Source organism: Brachionichthys hirsutus, chromosome 15, assembly GCF_040956055.1.
Source record: "Brachionichthys hirsutus isolate HB-005 chromosome 15, CSIRO-AGI_Bhir_v1, whole genome shotgun sequence".
NCBI classification, from domain to species: domain Eukaryota; kingdom Metazoa; phylum Chordata; class Actinopteri; order Lophiiformes; family Brachionichthyidae; genus Brachionichthys; species Brachionichthys hirsutus.
In genome coordinates, this window is record NC_090911.1 from 11,736,542 (window position 1) to 11,753,450 (window position 16,909).

Below are 16,909 nucleotides of genomic sequence, written 5' to 3' on the forward strand. Positions count from 1 at the left end.
GACTCCAGTTTTAATCTCTGGGAGGTTGTTTCTGTACTCCCAATGGTTCGTTATAATCTGTTCCTGTCCTTTTTTGTTGTTGTCTGTTCCTCTTGTCTGTTCCTGATCATCTGTTCGCTATCACACAACTGAAGGAAGAAGCATAAAATAATTTCACAGACGGGATGATTATGTTCAGCATATAAAATGCTAAAACTTCATTTAGTTTTCTTGTACATGGACTAGATGCTTGAAGGAAGTTGGAGCAAAAATAAGCTGCGCCTCATTTGATGAGGCGGTGCGTGGAGGCGGGCCAAGTTTCCCAGGCGACGTCTGATCCGTCGTCCCTCCGTTGCCGATGGTCTTCGTTGTGCTTTGCAGGAGTCTGCGGCTGCTGTGGGCCGCTGAGGCCGAGGTACAAGCGCCTGGTGGACAACATCTTCCCGGAGGACCCCAAAGTGAGTCGCTGAAAGGTTCAAGGTCTTTCATCTGCATTTTCACCAAACTATAAAGCAATGTTTCCTGCCCTGACCTTCCACCAAGTCTGGAAATGTGTCCTGTAGTTTATTGCATAACCAACCAACCAACCAACCAACAGTCACGCGCAAACATGACTTTGTTGGAGGTAAAAAGTAAGTATCGGTTATTGGAAAGAAAAAGCCACTTTCCACAGCCTTGAAAAAGTCCGTCCCGGAGTCCGTCCCACGGTCCGTCCCGGTGTCCGTCCCGGTGTCCGTCCCAGAGTCTGACGAACTCCGTAACCAAATGAGAGAGTCGCCTTCTGGGCACTTATCGGTGTAGCGACACCGTGTTTGGTGCCCACTTGCTATCTCGGTGTGGAGATAGCTGTGGAGACCTCGTGACCCCCACCCGCCCGAGAGCTTCCCAGCCACAACACGGAAATAATTGGACAACCACGGAGCAACAAGGAGCTTCAGACGTGATTAATTTGCCAATTAGCTGTGACACGGCTTTGATAACAGCACCGTGACAACTTATCATCGCCGGTTTGATTCCTCGAACCCTGTTGATTAACTCGCTACAAGCGTAAGTGGGACTGGGTGATCGCTCTCTCTCTTCAAACTACCCCGCCCACCCCCCCCCCCCCCCAATGTCTTAAGGTCCTTCGGTCTAAGGTGCAGTCGGGAGATAGAAAGGCTTGATTGGTCCGAGGCCTTGTCACATTAATTATCACGCGCTAAGAACCCGGGGAGCTGAAAGTACTCCAGGGACCGTCGGTGTGGAATCGGCTCCTCTACACTTACCACGCCTGAAGACTCTCGGGGGGGGGGGGGGGGGGGGTTCCTAAAGCTGTCTTATCGGAAATGTCGCTTTAGCCTTAAATGCCGTACGCTATGCTTTTAGACAGGCACGTAGCCGTCCTTGGAGCTGCCTGTCTTCTTATCACAGTGCCGCATCCTGCCCTCGTATATCAGTCCGGTCCGGCTGTTCTTAAGAGCGTCCGTTGAGTCCTCAACCATTTTTAACCCTTAATGTCCCTTAACATAGACGACCGAGGACGCCGATTTCTCAACCGAGACAATTAGGTCAATGGAGGACATTCTGCTCAATGTCATTTACGTCTTCCTGTTCTTGCTCCTGTTGCCCGGCAACATTGACGGCTGTAGTCAATTAGTTGATAGCGAGTCGTAAAAGTCGTAGCGTAGTCGTGACTACAGGCGGTCGTAGTTCTTCTACAAGTTGTCTCTTGTCTGCCTCTTTTTCTCCAGGATGGCCTCAGTAAATCGGACATGGAAAAGCTGACGTTCTACGCCGTGTCGGCGCCGGAGAAGCTGGACAGGATCGGCGCTTACCTGGCGGAGAGGCTGAGCAGGGACGTGGTGCGACATCGCTACGGGTGAGTCGATGGCGCCGGCGTTACGTGAAGCTATTAGCTTAAACGTGCTGCAGCACAAAAAGCAGGCTCAGCAATCCGAGACTGGCGTCACGAACTTCCAAAGTCACGTTGGAATTCTGAGGTCCGTAAAGAGAAGAGCGAGAATGTCACTTGTGGCGCACGCACCCAAGGGTTAAACGCCTTGACGATGAAGCCCCTCCCCTCCGCGTGCAGGTACGTGGTGATCGCCATGGAGGCGCTGGACCAGCTGCTGATGGCCTGTCATTCTCAGAGCATCAAACCCTTCGTGGAGAGTTTCCTTCACATGGTAGCCAAGCTGTTGGAGTCCAGGGAACCGGACCTGCAGGTCCTGGGAACCAATTCGGTGAGCGGAAATCATCAGAACAAAAAATGTCCAGCAAATATTTGAGAATGGCAGAAAGAAAATGTGAATTTTGCACATTTGGGTTTGGATCAGATGGTTTTAAAAACGTATAGGTCAAAGGAAAGTATATTCGGTACACAGGTGAGTTTTACACGTATACAACAAGATGTCATTTGTAAAATGAAAATCACAAACGAATCCAGATTTGGGTTTCAAGCCCTGCAGTGAAACGCTAGACGGGGACAGAAGGGAAGGCAAGAAGAGTCTAAATACTCTGCAGGAGAAAACGAGACACAGGTGACACCAGTTCGGGCGGGGCAGACGAGGGGATAAATGGCAACTTTGGATACTTGAGAGATTACATCCGAGCTTCCCACGTCGGCGGTTAAATAGAAGCAACGCAATAACGATGTCCTGCCAAAGACGCGAATTATCATTAGCCTCTTTGAGCTACCGCAAAATGTCAGCTCCCTTTCTCCGTCCCCGTCCTCTGAAGGTGAGGCCAAAGCCCCCCCCCCCCAGGCGGCTTGCCTCCTATTCTGAGCCCGTCGTGTGCAGGAAACCGAGCCGACGCTGCAGACGTGAAGCCTCCATTATTTATACATGGCATTTAGGCGGCGGGGCGGGAACGGAGGACGCCACGCGAGCTCGGAGGACGGAAGGGTTTGCGCGGAACGCCGTCAACCCGAGAGGCGTGTTAGTTAATGTTTCCTTCCATGTTTGTGGCGCTTCTGTTTTTAACCGCTCAGCAGGGGCGTTGACCTTGAGCAGGAAGCGCCAGAACGCTGCGCCGTCTCCACGTTCGCCCGTCTGTTCGCTGCGTCAGAGGGAACTAGCCCGCCTGCGAGGGCTGGAAGCGCGTCCTCCTCCAGCCGTCTCCATAAAGGAGCCCGTCATCATAACGCCGCCGAGTCGGAAGCACCGGCGACTTTACTGTCGGGTGTTTATAGTCCGCTCCGCTGTTTCAAGCAGGAACGTTCCGACCCAACAAGCGTCCATGCTCGTTTCTTTGCTCTGAAGCGCGGCTCTGATTCGGGTTCGCCTCGACTCCGTCTTCCCTCCTAGTTCGTGAAGTTCGCCAACATCGAGGAGGACACGCCGTCCTATCACCGGCGCTACGACTTCTTCGTGTCCCAGTTCAGCGCCATGTGCCACTCGACTCACGAAGACACCGAGACCAGGACCAGGTAGGGAGAACCGGTTCTTCTTCTTTCTTTGTTTTTGTTCTGTGTGGAATCCCTCAGGGTTCTGATTTAGGACGCCTCGTGTTCTCTGAATGTTTGACCTTGAGCTTTCCGTCGTGACTTTCACGCATGTACTTTGTTTTTAAAGCCTGCGGTGCAAACTCGACTCTCTCTGTTGCGTCTTTGGTGATTGTTATGAAGACGCCGTCTGCGTCCGTAATTCGCCTCCTCTTTGAACGCACCGATACGCTGGGCCAGTGGCGTCCACAGCTGGAGGGGGTTCCTGTCATACAATCTCCACCGGTGCAGGTCCCATCCTTTAAGCAGAATTAAACGCATCCCCTCCGGACCCCCCCCCCCCCCCCCCCCTCCCACTGAGATTACATGTCTCTGGCGGCGCCACAAGAGACTACCGCCCTCTGCAGATTGAAACCACTTCAGGACTCTGGAGCGGCGGCGATCTGAGACGACTGAGCTCTTTAGGACAAGAGAGCATGAAGAGCCCCCTCTGCTTGGGGGTGGGGGGGGGGTCCTTCAACGCCTCCCCTATAAGTCTCAGGATGTTTTAGGAATGGCGCTTCTTCAGCACGCTCTAACGGCTGAGAGCGGCGGACGCCAACAGACTGACTTTTCCCGCCCGGTGTTGATCCCCGAGCGTCTCTCCGGTCCGACGGTCGAGTCTTTGTCTCCGTCAGGATCCGAGTGGCCGGCATTAAAGGCCTGCAGGGCGTAGTGAGGAAGACTGTGAACGACGAGCTGCAGGCCATCATCTGGGAGCCGCAGCACATGGACAAGCTGATCCCCTCCATGCTCTTCAACATGCAGAGCAGCGAAGACCTGGACAGGTGAGGCGGCGCGCGCACACACACACACACACACACACACACACACACACACGCACACTGCTTACCTGATCTGTTAGATGATGTCATACGTCCACAGAACTTATTGAGTCCGCTTTGAAACCGGGACATCAAGGTAGGAGGTGCCGACATTTCATTTGCGGCTCGTCAGACACGCACACGCACGCACGCACACACGCACACACACGCACGCACTGCACATCAAACATGCCTCTGATCCTGTCGGAGCAGCGGCCTTCACAGCGGCACCAGATTTACCGGCTGTCGTTGCGGTTTTAGCCGACGCCACAGTTCTCATCAGGTGGCGTCGAGCAGCACAAATGACCCGACTGGACGTTCATTCGTGATGCCCCCCCCCCCCCCCCCCCGTCCGACATTCGTCTCGTGCAGCGTAGGAGTCTGGAATGAAACCCTCGCCTCAGCCCGACGCCTCCAGACCTCATTGCACTTCTAATCTCCGATCCTGAGCCTGTAGGCAAGGTGGAGGGTGAAATCCCCGTCTGTGTGTCACCTCGACATCCTTCCTCTGAGAACGCCGCTCTGCTTCAGGGAGATTTATGGCGGGGTCGACGAGTCATGACGCGAAGCTCGGCGCCGGTCTCTCTGCGTTCCACCTGTCTGCTCAACGTCCACCTCTTTTTTTATTCTCCTCTTTATTTTCCATTCTGCTTCAGCTCTGCTTTACGGTTGACGTTTCATCTCCCGCCTTTGTCTAGATTTTTATAAACTGATATAACTACTTGTTTTCATGTAAAAAAAAAAAAAAGGCACAGCCTAAACGTTTTCCACCAATCAGAGGCTCTTATAAGGTCAAGCAGGAAGAGAAAGGGACAGAGCGACGTACAGGAGTTGGGGAAGGAGGTGGTAGCAGGGAGGGGAGGAGTCTCCAGACGACGGCAGACTCCTCCGACGGTTGTCCGGGAAGCTTCTTGGTTCTTCCTCGGGGAAGTGGAAGGACAAAGGAGGCTTTGTGGTGGAATGAGGAAGTTGCAGGAGGACATTCAGAGGAGGTGGACGAGGAAAGAGGGAGGAGGTTCACGGGTGCAGGGAGGAAGGAGGGTGAAGGAGAATGAAGAAGATGACGAAGGGAGAAGCTGCTCCTCTTTCTTCCTCTCTGTCCCCGCGGTTTCCCCTCCTGTCTCGTTCTGGTGGTTTCCATGTGAACAAAAAGCTATTTTTGGAGCCTGTGTGTGTGTGTGTGTGTGTGTGTGTGTGTGTGTGTGTTTGTTACTCCTGCGTTCTTTTCTCTACGTGACGTACAGAAGACCTCCTCCTATCACACGCGGAGGAATTCGGAAACTCATGCAAATTGTTTGCTCTTTCTTTCTTGGTCGATCGATCCTTTAGTATTCCTCCTTTTTGGCGCGTCGTGGTCCCGCCGCAGACGGACACCAATAGACGGAGCGTGAAATGCGCCAGCCGTGACCGTGACCTCAGCCGTGACCTCAAGCGCATCGTTTCATGGAAAGAAAAGAAAAAAATGGGCCAACCATGAAGCTCGTCTTATCTTCTCCTCTTTTCTGTCCCCAAGCCGTCCAATCAACACCTCGGATCTTTCACGATTTAATGGATTTAATACAAGCCTTCACAAAAAAATCACGCCGCTTCTTTTAATCGATCGGCGGTGCGTTCAGGGCCCCGGGACACATTCCAGCCGTTTTCTATTAGTCTGTCTTCAGCGTAAAGAACGGATCCTTTGATGCATGATATTAAACGGAACGTGTATTTAAATATGAAGCTGCTGATTTCAATCCGATGTCTTTATTTCCTGATCGAGCAGGAAGAGGCGGGACCGTCGGAGAACCTCGCCTAGCAACGCCCGAGCTTTCGCGTTTATTAGCTTTTGAAACTTCATCCGGTTCCGTCTATCGGTCTGAGCCGATTCAACAGAATCGCATTCCAATCAACGCCAAGAGTCCAAAGTCGTCGTCATGACCAATCACGCTGCACTTATCGAACACCAGGTCCGACCTGCCTGCAGCCAATCACGGCGAGCGGAGTCGGACCGATGGCTCTCCGAGGTTATTACTGCTCAATAACTCTCTTTACAGTAATTAACGGGACCGGACGGAAGTTTAAAGCATTGATGGCTGCCGGAATGAGTCCCCGATCATCCTACGTAGTCATCTGTTGCCGGGCGGATAATGGGCAGCTTGTTGATTGAATGATTGAACCAGACAGGAAATGCTCTGTAAAACCGAACCCAGACACTAAAAGAGACTAAAACGTCTGCTGGACCTCCTTCCTGCTCGCAGCTCGGCGTCCGTCTGGACCTCCTTCCTGCTCGCAGCTCGGCGTCCGTCTGGTCGGGATGTCTCTAACGGGTCTAACGGCGCCGGACGAGTTTGGGGTCTCTAATTGGTCCAGAGGAGGAACTTTGTCTGCTGTTGGTTTTTGTCCGCTGCTTCCTGGCGCACACAAACGCAATCTGCTTCGGCTCATGTTGTTCCTCCACTCAGCCGGGGGGGGGGGCGACAGGAGCGGCGTGCTTCTCCTCACGAGGCCGACCGGACGTGTCGCTGCAGAGCGTTATTTTATTAATCATAAAATGCATGGATCAGAGGGGATGCGTTACGGATTCACCCTTTAACTCTCTCTCTCTCTCTCTCTCCCTCTGGCAGGGCGGGGCACCCCGGCACGCCCTCGGTGGCGGGTCAGGATGGCGAGGAGAACCCCGCGGCGCTGGCGGAGAACTGCTTCAGAGAGCTGCTGGGCAGGGCGGCTTACGGCAACATGAACAACGCTGTGCGGCCCGTGCTGGTGTGAGTACGCGGGCGTTGGCCAGGGCGTTGGCGCGGGCGTTGGCGCGGGCGTTGGCGAGGGCGTTCGGCGCCGACGACGTCGTAACTGCTGTGAAGTCGAAAGCGTGCCGAGCTCCCGCCGAAAAGTACAACGGCCCTCCTGGGACCTGAAAGCCCTCTCTGCTGCCCCCCCCTGCTGCCCCCGCCACTCAGCACCGCTCGTATAAATTGGGCAATTACCGAGCAAAGCGTCGAGCCCCCGCAGAGAATTCCTGTCCCAATCCGGTTCCTTCGTGTTCTCCGTTGAGTCTCGGCGTCTCTGTCTCTCCCGTCCTTCTGGAGGAGCAGCTGAAACGAGAGCGACTGTTTAAGACGATCACGTTTATTCTCTGAAATACTAAAATATTAAACAGATGATTGATTAATCGAGAAGAGATCGTGTCCCCCGGCTGTGACGGGGACAGACGGGGACAGACGTGACAGCCGGGACGAAGTCGGAGGACGTGTCGCCACCGGGGGCCGTTTGATTTGACGAGTCATTATCGGTGTGAACGCCCAGGGGGCGCCGTTCCGTTCCGCCTGTCACTGGAAACACTTCATGTCGGTGCGTGGCCCTGAACGCAACACTCGGTGCCGTTTGACTTAAAGTACAGGGGAAGTGCTCTGGCCAATGAGAAGCCACGGAGCCGTGATGAAGATGATGATGATGACTCTTAAATCATCTCTGTGTTTGATGCATCCATGACTCAAAATCCCACCAATCAGCAGACGGATGTAAAAACGAGTTTATTTCCGCACCGCCCCCACCTTGATGCTGCGATCTGGGGACGCTTTATTTCCTCCCGTTAGTCTAAACCAGACGGCTAACGAGGCGCCGACGCCTCGGAGAAGTTTGGATGTGGAATCTTAGCGATGAATCGGCGTGGTTGTGTCTTTTTATTCCTCTCCTTTTCTTCTCTGAATTTAAATCGAACGGCAGATGTCTCGAGTCAATAAAACAACTACGCTAATCAGGATTAGCGCGATCTTTACCCAAATCACGTGCGATGCTTTCAAACCGCCGGGTTTTATTTCCATATGATTTCAGCTTTAATCTTGTCATTTAATTTTAAAGGCGTAAATAGATCATAGATCATCGTCTTAAAGACCGACGGCGTCCATTTGGCCTCTTTAATTTCTCTCTCTATTAAACAGACGCTCTTTTTCTCCTCTGAGTGCATCTGTGGGTGAAGCCATTTCTCCTGCAGGAGGAGGAGCGTCTTCAGACTATAAATAGCAGGGATTGGGGTTAACGTGGGGGGGTGGGGGGGGGGGGGGGCTTTTGGGGAGGTTTGAATTGACGTCATAACTGTTCTCAAACGATCCGCTTCGACTTTCCTCCTCGTTCTTTCTTCACCTGTAAATGAAATTGTTCTTCTGAGCTTGAACACGTTTCACTAAACTAAACATTTTAACGTAACAAAAAGCCTCAAACAGGCCACAAAGGTGCAGAAACAGGTAGAAAACAGCCACGGTGGCCGTTTCTTTACAGCGTTATTGAATTTAATGCAGACATGCAGGTTTCTAAGACATTAAAACATTAAAGATCCTTTTATGAATCAGACTCCAAAGTCTACCTGTGACTCACTAATAATGTCGTTAAAGATGGAACGGCTTATTCTTATTATGCATAAATTGTGTAAACGATGCCTTAAATCTTCTTCCAGACGATCAGGTTTATCCTTTAGTGCCGCCGGAACCTTCTTATATTTTTACATTTAACGAAGATCCAACTCGTTTCTCGTTATCGTCGCGGTCGCTGCGTGTAAATTATTTTATTTGGACGCGCTAGAAACGGCACACGTTTGTCAAGTTTCGCCTCTTTGAGAAATATTTCACGAGCGTGCAGAACTCATTCCCGCTGCTCCTTCTGAGAACGCGTCGCCGCCGGGCTTCGGATGTCCGGTGACCGTCCGCTTCCTGCCCGCAGTCACCTGGACAACCACCACCTGTGGGACCCCAACGAGTTCGCCGTGTCCTGCTTCAGGATCATCATGTACTCCATCCAGGTAAAGCTTCAATGGCCGCTCGGGCCGAGCGTTCTGTGACCCTGAGGCGGTGATGATGACCTTGGCCGTCCTCTAGGCGCAGCACTCGCACCACGTCATCCAGCAGGTCCTCAACCACCTGGACACCCACGGCAAGAACACGCCGCGGGTCCGGGCCGGCATCGTCCAGGTACTCCTGGAGACGGTGGCCATCGCCGCCAAAGGTTCAGTGGGTGAGTCCGATGAGCAGGATCGAGTCAGATAAGAGGGGGGGGGGGGGGAGGGGGGGGGGATTAAAATCCAGGCCAGATTACACCCTAGAGGTGTCGGTGCGTAGCTCAGTGATGTTCCCTCTCTAGATTAGATTCCTGCTGAAGGGATTTCTCTTTGTTGAGACGGATCAGTCTGCTACAGACTTAGCTTAGCTTAGCTTAGCTTAATTTAGCCACTCCTTGGAATGTGCAGAACGTTGATTATTTTTCCCTTTTTATTCCAAAGCAACCAAACTGAGGACGGGCAGAGTATTTTCTTTTTTTTTTTTTTTGTCTTTCCTTCACTTCCTGTCGTGGCGTCTTTAAACCCACGAGGCATCGTGTTCTCATCGGGGCTTCCGATCACGTCTGTTTTAGTCGAAAGAGACATTTTCACCGCTGGAGTCCTGCAGCCGTAAAAGCTCTGTGCAGCTCGGAGTAACGACTTCTCGAACGCGCCTCGGTGGAAATAAATCCGTTAACAGAGGAAGCCATTTAGACGATCTGCGTTCGGGTCGCACGGATCGTTTCCTTCGCCTCGCCTCTTCTCCTCCCGACTGGAATCCCTCCATCAGTCGCCGCCCGTGTCCCAGACGGGTCGTTAACGCCGCCGCCGTCTGTGATCGCAGGCCCGACGGTGCTGGAGGTGTTCAACACGCTGCTCAAGCACCTGAGGATGAGCGTGGACTTCGAGCTGGGCGACGGCTCCAGGAGGAACTCCTCCGCCAGCGCCTCCTCCGGCCGCGGGAAGGAGAGCGACGAGCGGATCGTCCAGAACGCCATCATCCAGACCATCGGTGCGGCGCCCGCTGAAGTGGGAAATCGGGCCGTTCCTGTTTCCGTTTCCGTTTCGGCACCGAGTCATCGTTTTCTCCCTTCCAGGGTTTTTCGGAGGGAACCTCCCAGACTACCAGCGAGCTGAAGTCATGATGTTCGTCATGGGCAAGGTGCCGGTGTACGGGACGCCCTGCCACACCCTGGACACCGTCAAGATCGGGTGAGTCCACGACGTTCATTATCCGACCAATCAGCTCGCAGCGCCGAGAGGCCCGCCCACTCTCAAATCTCTTCGGCTTTCCTTTCTCCGTTCATGCAGACGTGCGGCCGAAACACGTCAGCTCAAGAGATTAAAGCCTTTGCGTCCGAATCTAGACCGTCCTGCGAGAACCAATCAGCAGCCGGGGGGGCGGAGCTTCAATATTTAACTTTATAGTGTAATTCACCTACAGGGCGCTCGCCGAGGAGCCGGACGGAGCTAAATGGATAAATGATCCCCTTCAACTCCAAGTTTCATTTTGGCTTGTGCAAATAAAATCTGGATTTAATTATCGGGAATTAAACGAAAACAGAACAATGTCCTTTAGTTTCTCTTACAAGGCGAGGAAATTAGCCGGTCGATCGCTAGCGTTACGCTAATGAAACGGGGGGGGGGGGGGGGGTATCCTCCAGGTGCTCGTTTTTGGAATGAACCCCGAGAGCAGCAGCAGCAGATATTCCATCGAGTATTAAAGTCAGTAAAGTGAAGTACTGTGAAGTACTTCACAGAAGGTTCAAACGACCCTCTTGAGGGGATGTAAACACAGAAGTCTCCACCCGTTATATCAAAGACATGCTGAGATGAAGATGACTCAAACACACACACATCAGCGTGACGTGTGTGTGTGTGTGTGTGTGTGTGTGTGTGTGAGGCGACCTCCTGGAGGCCCTCCTTAATCCCCCGGCCTCCAGGAACAGACCGATAATCTCAAACCAACCCTCCTCCTCACGCCCGTGCTCTTCACATATCCTCCATCTTCACATAAATAGGGGGGTTTGATTGGCCGACCGTCCCGTGACCTTTGCGTTATCGCCGTTGGATTGTTGTTCGCGTGAGCCAGCAGATCTAGACGTTCCCTGACGGAATGTTTCCCCGTCTCTCAGGCATCAGGGTACCAAACGGATCCAGACCATGCTGCTCAGCTCCCTCATCATGGTGAGTCGCTCTGTTTAACCCTTTAAACGCATGCACAGGAGGCGTGGCTACAGGCGACGGATGGGATGGATGGTTTTTCTGCAGCTTCCTGGTCCACCACAGACATCCGTTTTTATAATCCTTCTGTCTCTTGAATGCGGTTTGGATCTGGTCCCGGTGTGCTGGTCCGGGCCTGCTGGATTCTGTTTTTTTGTTATCTGTATGTAAACTCGGGAGTTTCATCGGTTTTCTGAGCCCGACTTTGAACGCAGCACAGCTAAAGGCCAAAGTCAAACCAGGAGATGAAAGGAGTTTTCTATTTGTTCTCTCCCGAGGAGGTCCGGGAATCTCTTTTTCCGCAGCGTCCTACTCTCTAAACATTTTAAAAGATAAACTTAATCTACGACGCTCTCGTTAACTGTTCGTGTCCATCATTTTTCACGCCGATTTATAAATCACCGTCTCTGAATCCCGGACAAGAGGAAAGGTCGACGGTTCGACGCCTTCGGCTGCTTGTGAGTTTAACCTTTAAGCGCTGCTGAACCGTGTTCTCCTCCACGAGGCGCCCTGAGGATCAATCGCGTTGCGCTGCGATAATTCAACTCGCACCTCTCTCTGCCCTCAGGTGACCTCCGGCTTCAAGTCCAAGTCCATGACGGCTGCCTTGCCCCCTCCCTTCCTGGATCCGCTCTTCTCCACCTCCCTGATGGAGGACGGCGAGCTGAGGCAGCTCGTGCTGGAGATTCTGCACAACGTCATCGATCGCCATGACAACCGCGCCAAGCTACGTGGCATTAGGTGCATATGTCGGGCTGCGTTGAGGTTCATGTCTCCAGTGTGTGTGTGTGTGTGGTTCTGATTCTGGTCTGCGTTGTTCCGTTTCCCTTGCAGAGTCATTCCCAATGTCGCCGCGTTGAAGATTAAAAGGGAGAAGATTTCCAAGCAAGACGTTGCGTTCATGAAGAAGGTGGATTCAAAGATCTAGAAATGGGAGCTTGAATAGATCGTCGGGGTGAAACCACAACTTGATTCGATTAACGGGAGTTTAATTGAATCCGTTCGTGTTGAATATAAATCATTGATCGTCGCTTCCCATTAGGCTGGAGGAGCGAGATCAAGTGTTCTGACACCGGTCGCAATTAATCTGGTTCAGAGTTAATGGGATTAACCTCTGCCGTCCGGGTCGCTCTCTGGCGTGTTCATGCTGCCGCCGCCTTTCATTTAGCGGCGCCTTACAGCGATCATCCATCCGGAAAGAGGAGAATTCCGCTCCTCGGATGCAGCTGGGCCGGAACCTGGACCTGAAATGTGCCAGAGTTCTGGGTCACATTCGAAAACTTGCTGCTCGAAGCCGTCTGAAGGTCATAATCAGAACCTCCTGGACTAAAGCAGTGGAGAAAGTCACCAGAGCTAAAGAGAGCGGGCAAAAACTGAAAAGTAGGCCGGGACGGGAGGACTCTTCTGGTGGCAGAAAATAGAAACTGCCTCCGAAAAAAGTACATGAAATCATCAGAGACCTCAAGAAGGGAAGATAGTCAGTCGTTTGCCAAATAGAGTGCATTTAATATTTATTTTTATCTCGCACTCTTCTTCTTTCTGCCTCCATTTCTTTGTCATTTCATGTTTTTCAAGATCTGCTCTCTCTGTTTTCGCCTCCAGCATGGCCAGCAGCTCTACCGTCACATTTACCTGGGCTGTAAAGAGGAGGATAACATCCATAAGAACTTTGAACTGCTCTTCACCTCCCTGGCCATCCTCACCATCGAGCTGGCCAACGAGGAAGTGGTCATTGACCTGATCCGGCTCGCCATCACGCTGCAGGTAACCTCAGCTCTTCGCCCAATCAGAGCTTAACATATTATTTATGAATTATAACGGTGTTGCTTCTAGAACGTGTAATTATTTCTGGTGGCTGGTTCCATGCAGGACATGGCTCTAGCTAACGAGGAGAACATGCCGATGTTCATCCGCTGTGGCATCATGGCGCTGGTGGCGGCGTACCTCAACTTCCTGAGTCAGATGATTGCTAACCCTCCGTTCTGCCAGCACGTCAGCAAGGTGCGTCATCCACCCGCTTGGACTTCTGTGAAATAGATCCCATGATGTTTAATCATAAAGTAAAACCATTAATCCTGATCTGCTTACAGAGAACTTCAAGTCTTGCGTTACGCTGATGATTCTCCGCTGTTTCTGCCTGTGTGCCGTCTTTGTTGTCTTTCTGTCGGCTGGGAAACATTCACCTTCCCATCGTTCTCTCTCCAGGTTATTGACTTGAGGAACATGGACGCTCCGTACCTCCTCCCAGAGCACATCTTCAGGCACAAGTGTTCGTGAGTATGACGATCTCGCATCAGTTTAAAACCAGGACATCCGTTTTAGAAATCAATGGTCAGCTTGGTAATGCATCTGGACATTTTCATCCATCTTTCTCATCCCAGACTTCCAGAATCTCTGGACAAGGAGGACAGATTGCTGTACTTCCAGACAGCTGCCATGGCGGACTGTCTTGCCGGGCCGGGGTACAACACAGAGCGACTCTCGGTTCCATACGTTCCCCAGGTCACAGGTACGATCAGCCGGCTTCTGCTCTGCAAACGGGGGCGAAGCTTTAAGAACTGTTTCATTGCTATTTTAATCATGGCAGTGCTGCAGCCGTGCAATGTCTCTGCATTCTAGAGCTTTAATAAAACAAGTCAAACACTTCTGAAACTGTCTCAGAGCATGAGAATAAAAGTAGAGATTAAAAATAAGAGTTCAAGAGGATTGTGGGACTTGTTAGCATTTCCCCTCTTCGCATTGCTCCCGAAGACTTTCAGCCATCTTGGAAAAGATTTGGCCAAAAGATCCTTTGACGGATTATCATCTTAAGGAATTATTTAATCGGCCAGAATTAAAGTAAAACAAAAACGAATGTGTGCTCGGCTTTTAAGAGCATAAGAGTGTCGCAGATGCTTGTTATAAAACGACTCTTAACAACCCTTGTAAGAATCCACAAACTCGAATGCCTCCTCCTGGAGCGACGGCTTATTTGGGTCTCGTTTTCAACTGAAGTAGAAATCCATATAAACCCGAGGCACGGGCGATGTTTTGTTCTTTCCAAGGATCCGCTGCCTGATAAATTATAGAGATCCTGAAAAAAACATTTGGTCTAACAAACGATGTGCTTCCTTCTCCTTCCCTGTGCTGTCGTCTAACATCAGTGCTTTACACGGTAGGGAAAATCCTCCACTGGTGCAAGCAGACGTCCAGAGGTAACCGGCTAGCTCTAGCGCCGTCCATGCCGTCGCTGATCTCCTGCCAGCGTAGCCGGTTTTAGCGTAGCTGCAAAGACGGCTAATGAATGCCGACTTCCCAATGTAGCATCCCTTTCTCGTGTGGAAGGTCTTTTCCTCTGAGCTCCACGTACCGATCGGGCACCTTTTGTAGATGCGTCCTTGCATCTCGTTAGCATTTGTAGCTTGCTGTGTCCTGACCTCCTCCTGTGATCAGAATGCTTTCATTACAGGAATAGAGTGTTAGCTAGCTAGCCGTGTGGCACAGGTTAGCGCTCAGACGGACTGCCATACATTTAAAAGGTGGACGCCCACTGAGGAGACGGATGTAGAGAAACATTCCGTCAATTGTCGTCTGCTGGACAGGTGCTGAGTCACAGCTGCTCAAAGTGCACCGTAAGGTTCGCGGTGACTCATCCCAAATACTATAATTCCCAGTTTTCACGCCCCCATCTCTTTCTCTGACGCGCGTCCGATGACCTTGAAGCTGTAATTGCTCCCTCGAGTGCTTGAGGTGACGGCGCTGCGATCGGGGAGACGTTTACGGCTCTCGCAGGATCGGACGGATTTGATCCTTCCTGTCTGGGCATGGAATCGCCGTCCACCCAGAGCAGAAAAGATGCTGCCGACATGAATTCAGCAGGTTCCATATCGAAATAGAGAAAAGCAACCCAAAGTAACAGGAAGTCTTTTTAAGGACGTGTTGATATTTGGACCCTTTGACGTGTCCTTTGATGATATTAATCTCTGTTTAGACGAAGACCGTCTGTCCAGGAGGAAGAGCTTTGTGGACACAGTCTCGCTCCAGGTGGACATCATGTCCAACAACCTTCCGGACAAGGTTAGTATGACATCAGAGGTCAGATAGACCATAAATGGATTACCCCCCCCCATCCTCCCTTTTTCCGCAGGCTAACGTCGCGTGTTTGCTTTTTTTTTTCTCCACAGTCGCAGCTTGCTGAGGAGATCACGTTTGAGACCCTGAAGAAGGCCATCGGTGAGAGTCCTCCGCTCAGGCTGACGCTTCTTTGACTCGTGGCTAAGCTAAGCTAACCCCAGCCACCTGTAAAAGACCGCATGACCCATAATTCACCTCTTCGTGTGTTCAGACACCACCGGCCTGGAGGAGCAGGAGAGGGAGAAGAGGCGTCAGGTGATGGAGAAGTTCCAGAAAGCTCCGTTTGAGGAGATAGCGGCGCACTGCGAGTCGAAGGTGAAGCGTCAGAAGGGGGGAAAACGAGACGGCGCGAAAAGACGATCTCATTTTACTTTCGTGAAATGAACTCTTGTTTTTCTCCAGGCGAACATGCTGCACGACCGGCTGGCGCAAATCTTCGAACTTACAATTAGGTACATTTATGCAAACATGCTAACTTTCAGCTCGGTGAAACATGCTAAACGTTGCATGTCAGATGTTTGTGCATTCATCTGATAATCGTAAGAATTTATCATTTTTATTTTTTGACCATTTGGTCAATTTTCCTCATATGATAATGAGAAAATGTAATAGAATAAAATAAGAATGTAATTAGTGTGTAGCTATTAACCAAAGTCAGTCAAACCGAATCAATGACTGGTACCAGTAAAAATCAATAATTAATGTCACCCCCTTCCCAGGCCGCCACCCAGCCCGTCCGGAGTGGTCGCCATCTCGGCGGGCCCGACCCAGCACCAATCCGTCCCGGTCTACGAGATGAAGTTTCCAGATTTGTGTGTCTACTGATCTCACACACACACACACATCTAAAAGTTAAAATTGTGAGAAAAACACTGCAATAAAAATCTGAACTCTATTCAGACCGGCAGCGAGGTGTTTGAAGCTAAACTGCAGCAATGCAAACGTTTTAATCTGACATAAAGACAATCCATTCAACCAGCAGACGATATCCAGATGAATGAAATTTAGTTTGGGAGTCTTTGAAATGAAAACGGCTTCGGAATCTGAAGTCTCTTTCCTCCTCTTAACGACGAGCTTCTCCTGTTGCTGCCGTCTAATCTCGTTTAATCTAATCTCCGCCCTCCAATCTTTGCTAATTTCAGGAGAACAAGCAGCTAAATATTCAAGAGGACTAATAAATAAATACAAAAATGAGAGCAATACTTTGTAGTCGGTGCCGCGAGCTGCTCCTCGGCGGAAACCTTTCAGTCACGGTTGGCGAATTGCGTCGCGTTTGAGGTGTTGAGCCAGCGGCGTCGTATCCGTGTCCTCATTCCTGCAGAGTGCGGCGAACGTTAGCCGTCACGGTGTTTGATGGATTTAGATTTGATACTTCGACAGTTGACGACTGGTCGTTTTTTAGGCCCTGGAAGATGATGAATAACGCTCAGTCGATCCTCTCGAATAAGCGGCAGGGAGAGAAGCGTGATCTTGTCGACGCGCTTTACGCCGTGTGCACGGGCGGGTGGGAAACCAGCATCA

General features: G+C 51.3%; 1 protein-coding gene across 1 annotated transcript; it reads left to right on the plus strand.

Moving 5' to 3' along the window:
* Window positions 1-387: 387 nt before the first annotated feature.
* efr3a (EFR3 homolog A (S. cerevisiae)) lies at window positions 388-16,338 on the plus strand. Its single transcript, XM_068748599.1, has 22 exons — window positions 388-437; window positions 1,710-1,837; window positions 2,051-2,201; window positions 3,267-3,388; window positions 4,081-4,230; window positions 6,870-7,010; window positions 8,959-9,037; window positions 9,114-9,249; window positions 9,897-10,064; window positions 10,150-10,264; window positions 11,188-11,239; window positions 11,844-12,016; window positions 12,110-12,185; window positions 12,878-13,039; window positions 13,145-13,276; window positions 13,481-13,535; window positions 13,644-13,784; window positions 15,246-15,349; window positions 15,445-15,487; window positions 15,600-15,703; window positions 15,791-15,840; window positions 16,108-16,338. The coding sequence occupies exons 2-22, from the start codon at window positions 1,731-1,733 to the stop codon at window positions 16,211-16,213; spliced, it is 2,367 nt and encodes a 788-aa protein (XP_068604700.1). The 5' UTR covers window positions 388-437; window positions 1,710-1,730; the 3' UTR covers window positions 16,214-16,338.
* Window positions 16,339-16,909: the final 571 nt, after the last annotated feature.

Coding starts and splice junctions, on each gene's coding strand:
- efr3a (XM_068748599.1), top strand. CDS start 1,731: ATGGAAAAGCTGACGTTCTACGCCGTGTCGGCGCCGGAGAAGCTGGAC. Junction 12,186..12,877: donor ACGTTGCGTTCATGAAGAAG/GTGGATTCAAAG, acceptor TTTCGCCTCCAG/CATGGCCAGCAGCTCTACCG. Junction 15,704..15,790: donor CGGCGCACTGCGAGTCGAAG/GTGAAGCGTCAG, acceptor GTTTTTCTCCAG/GCGAACATGCTGCACGACCG.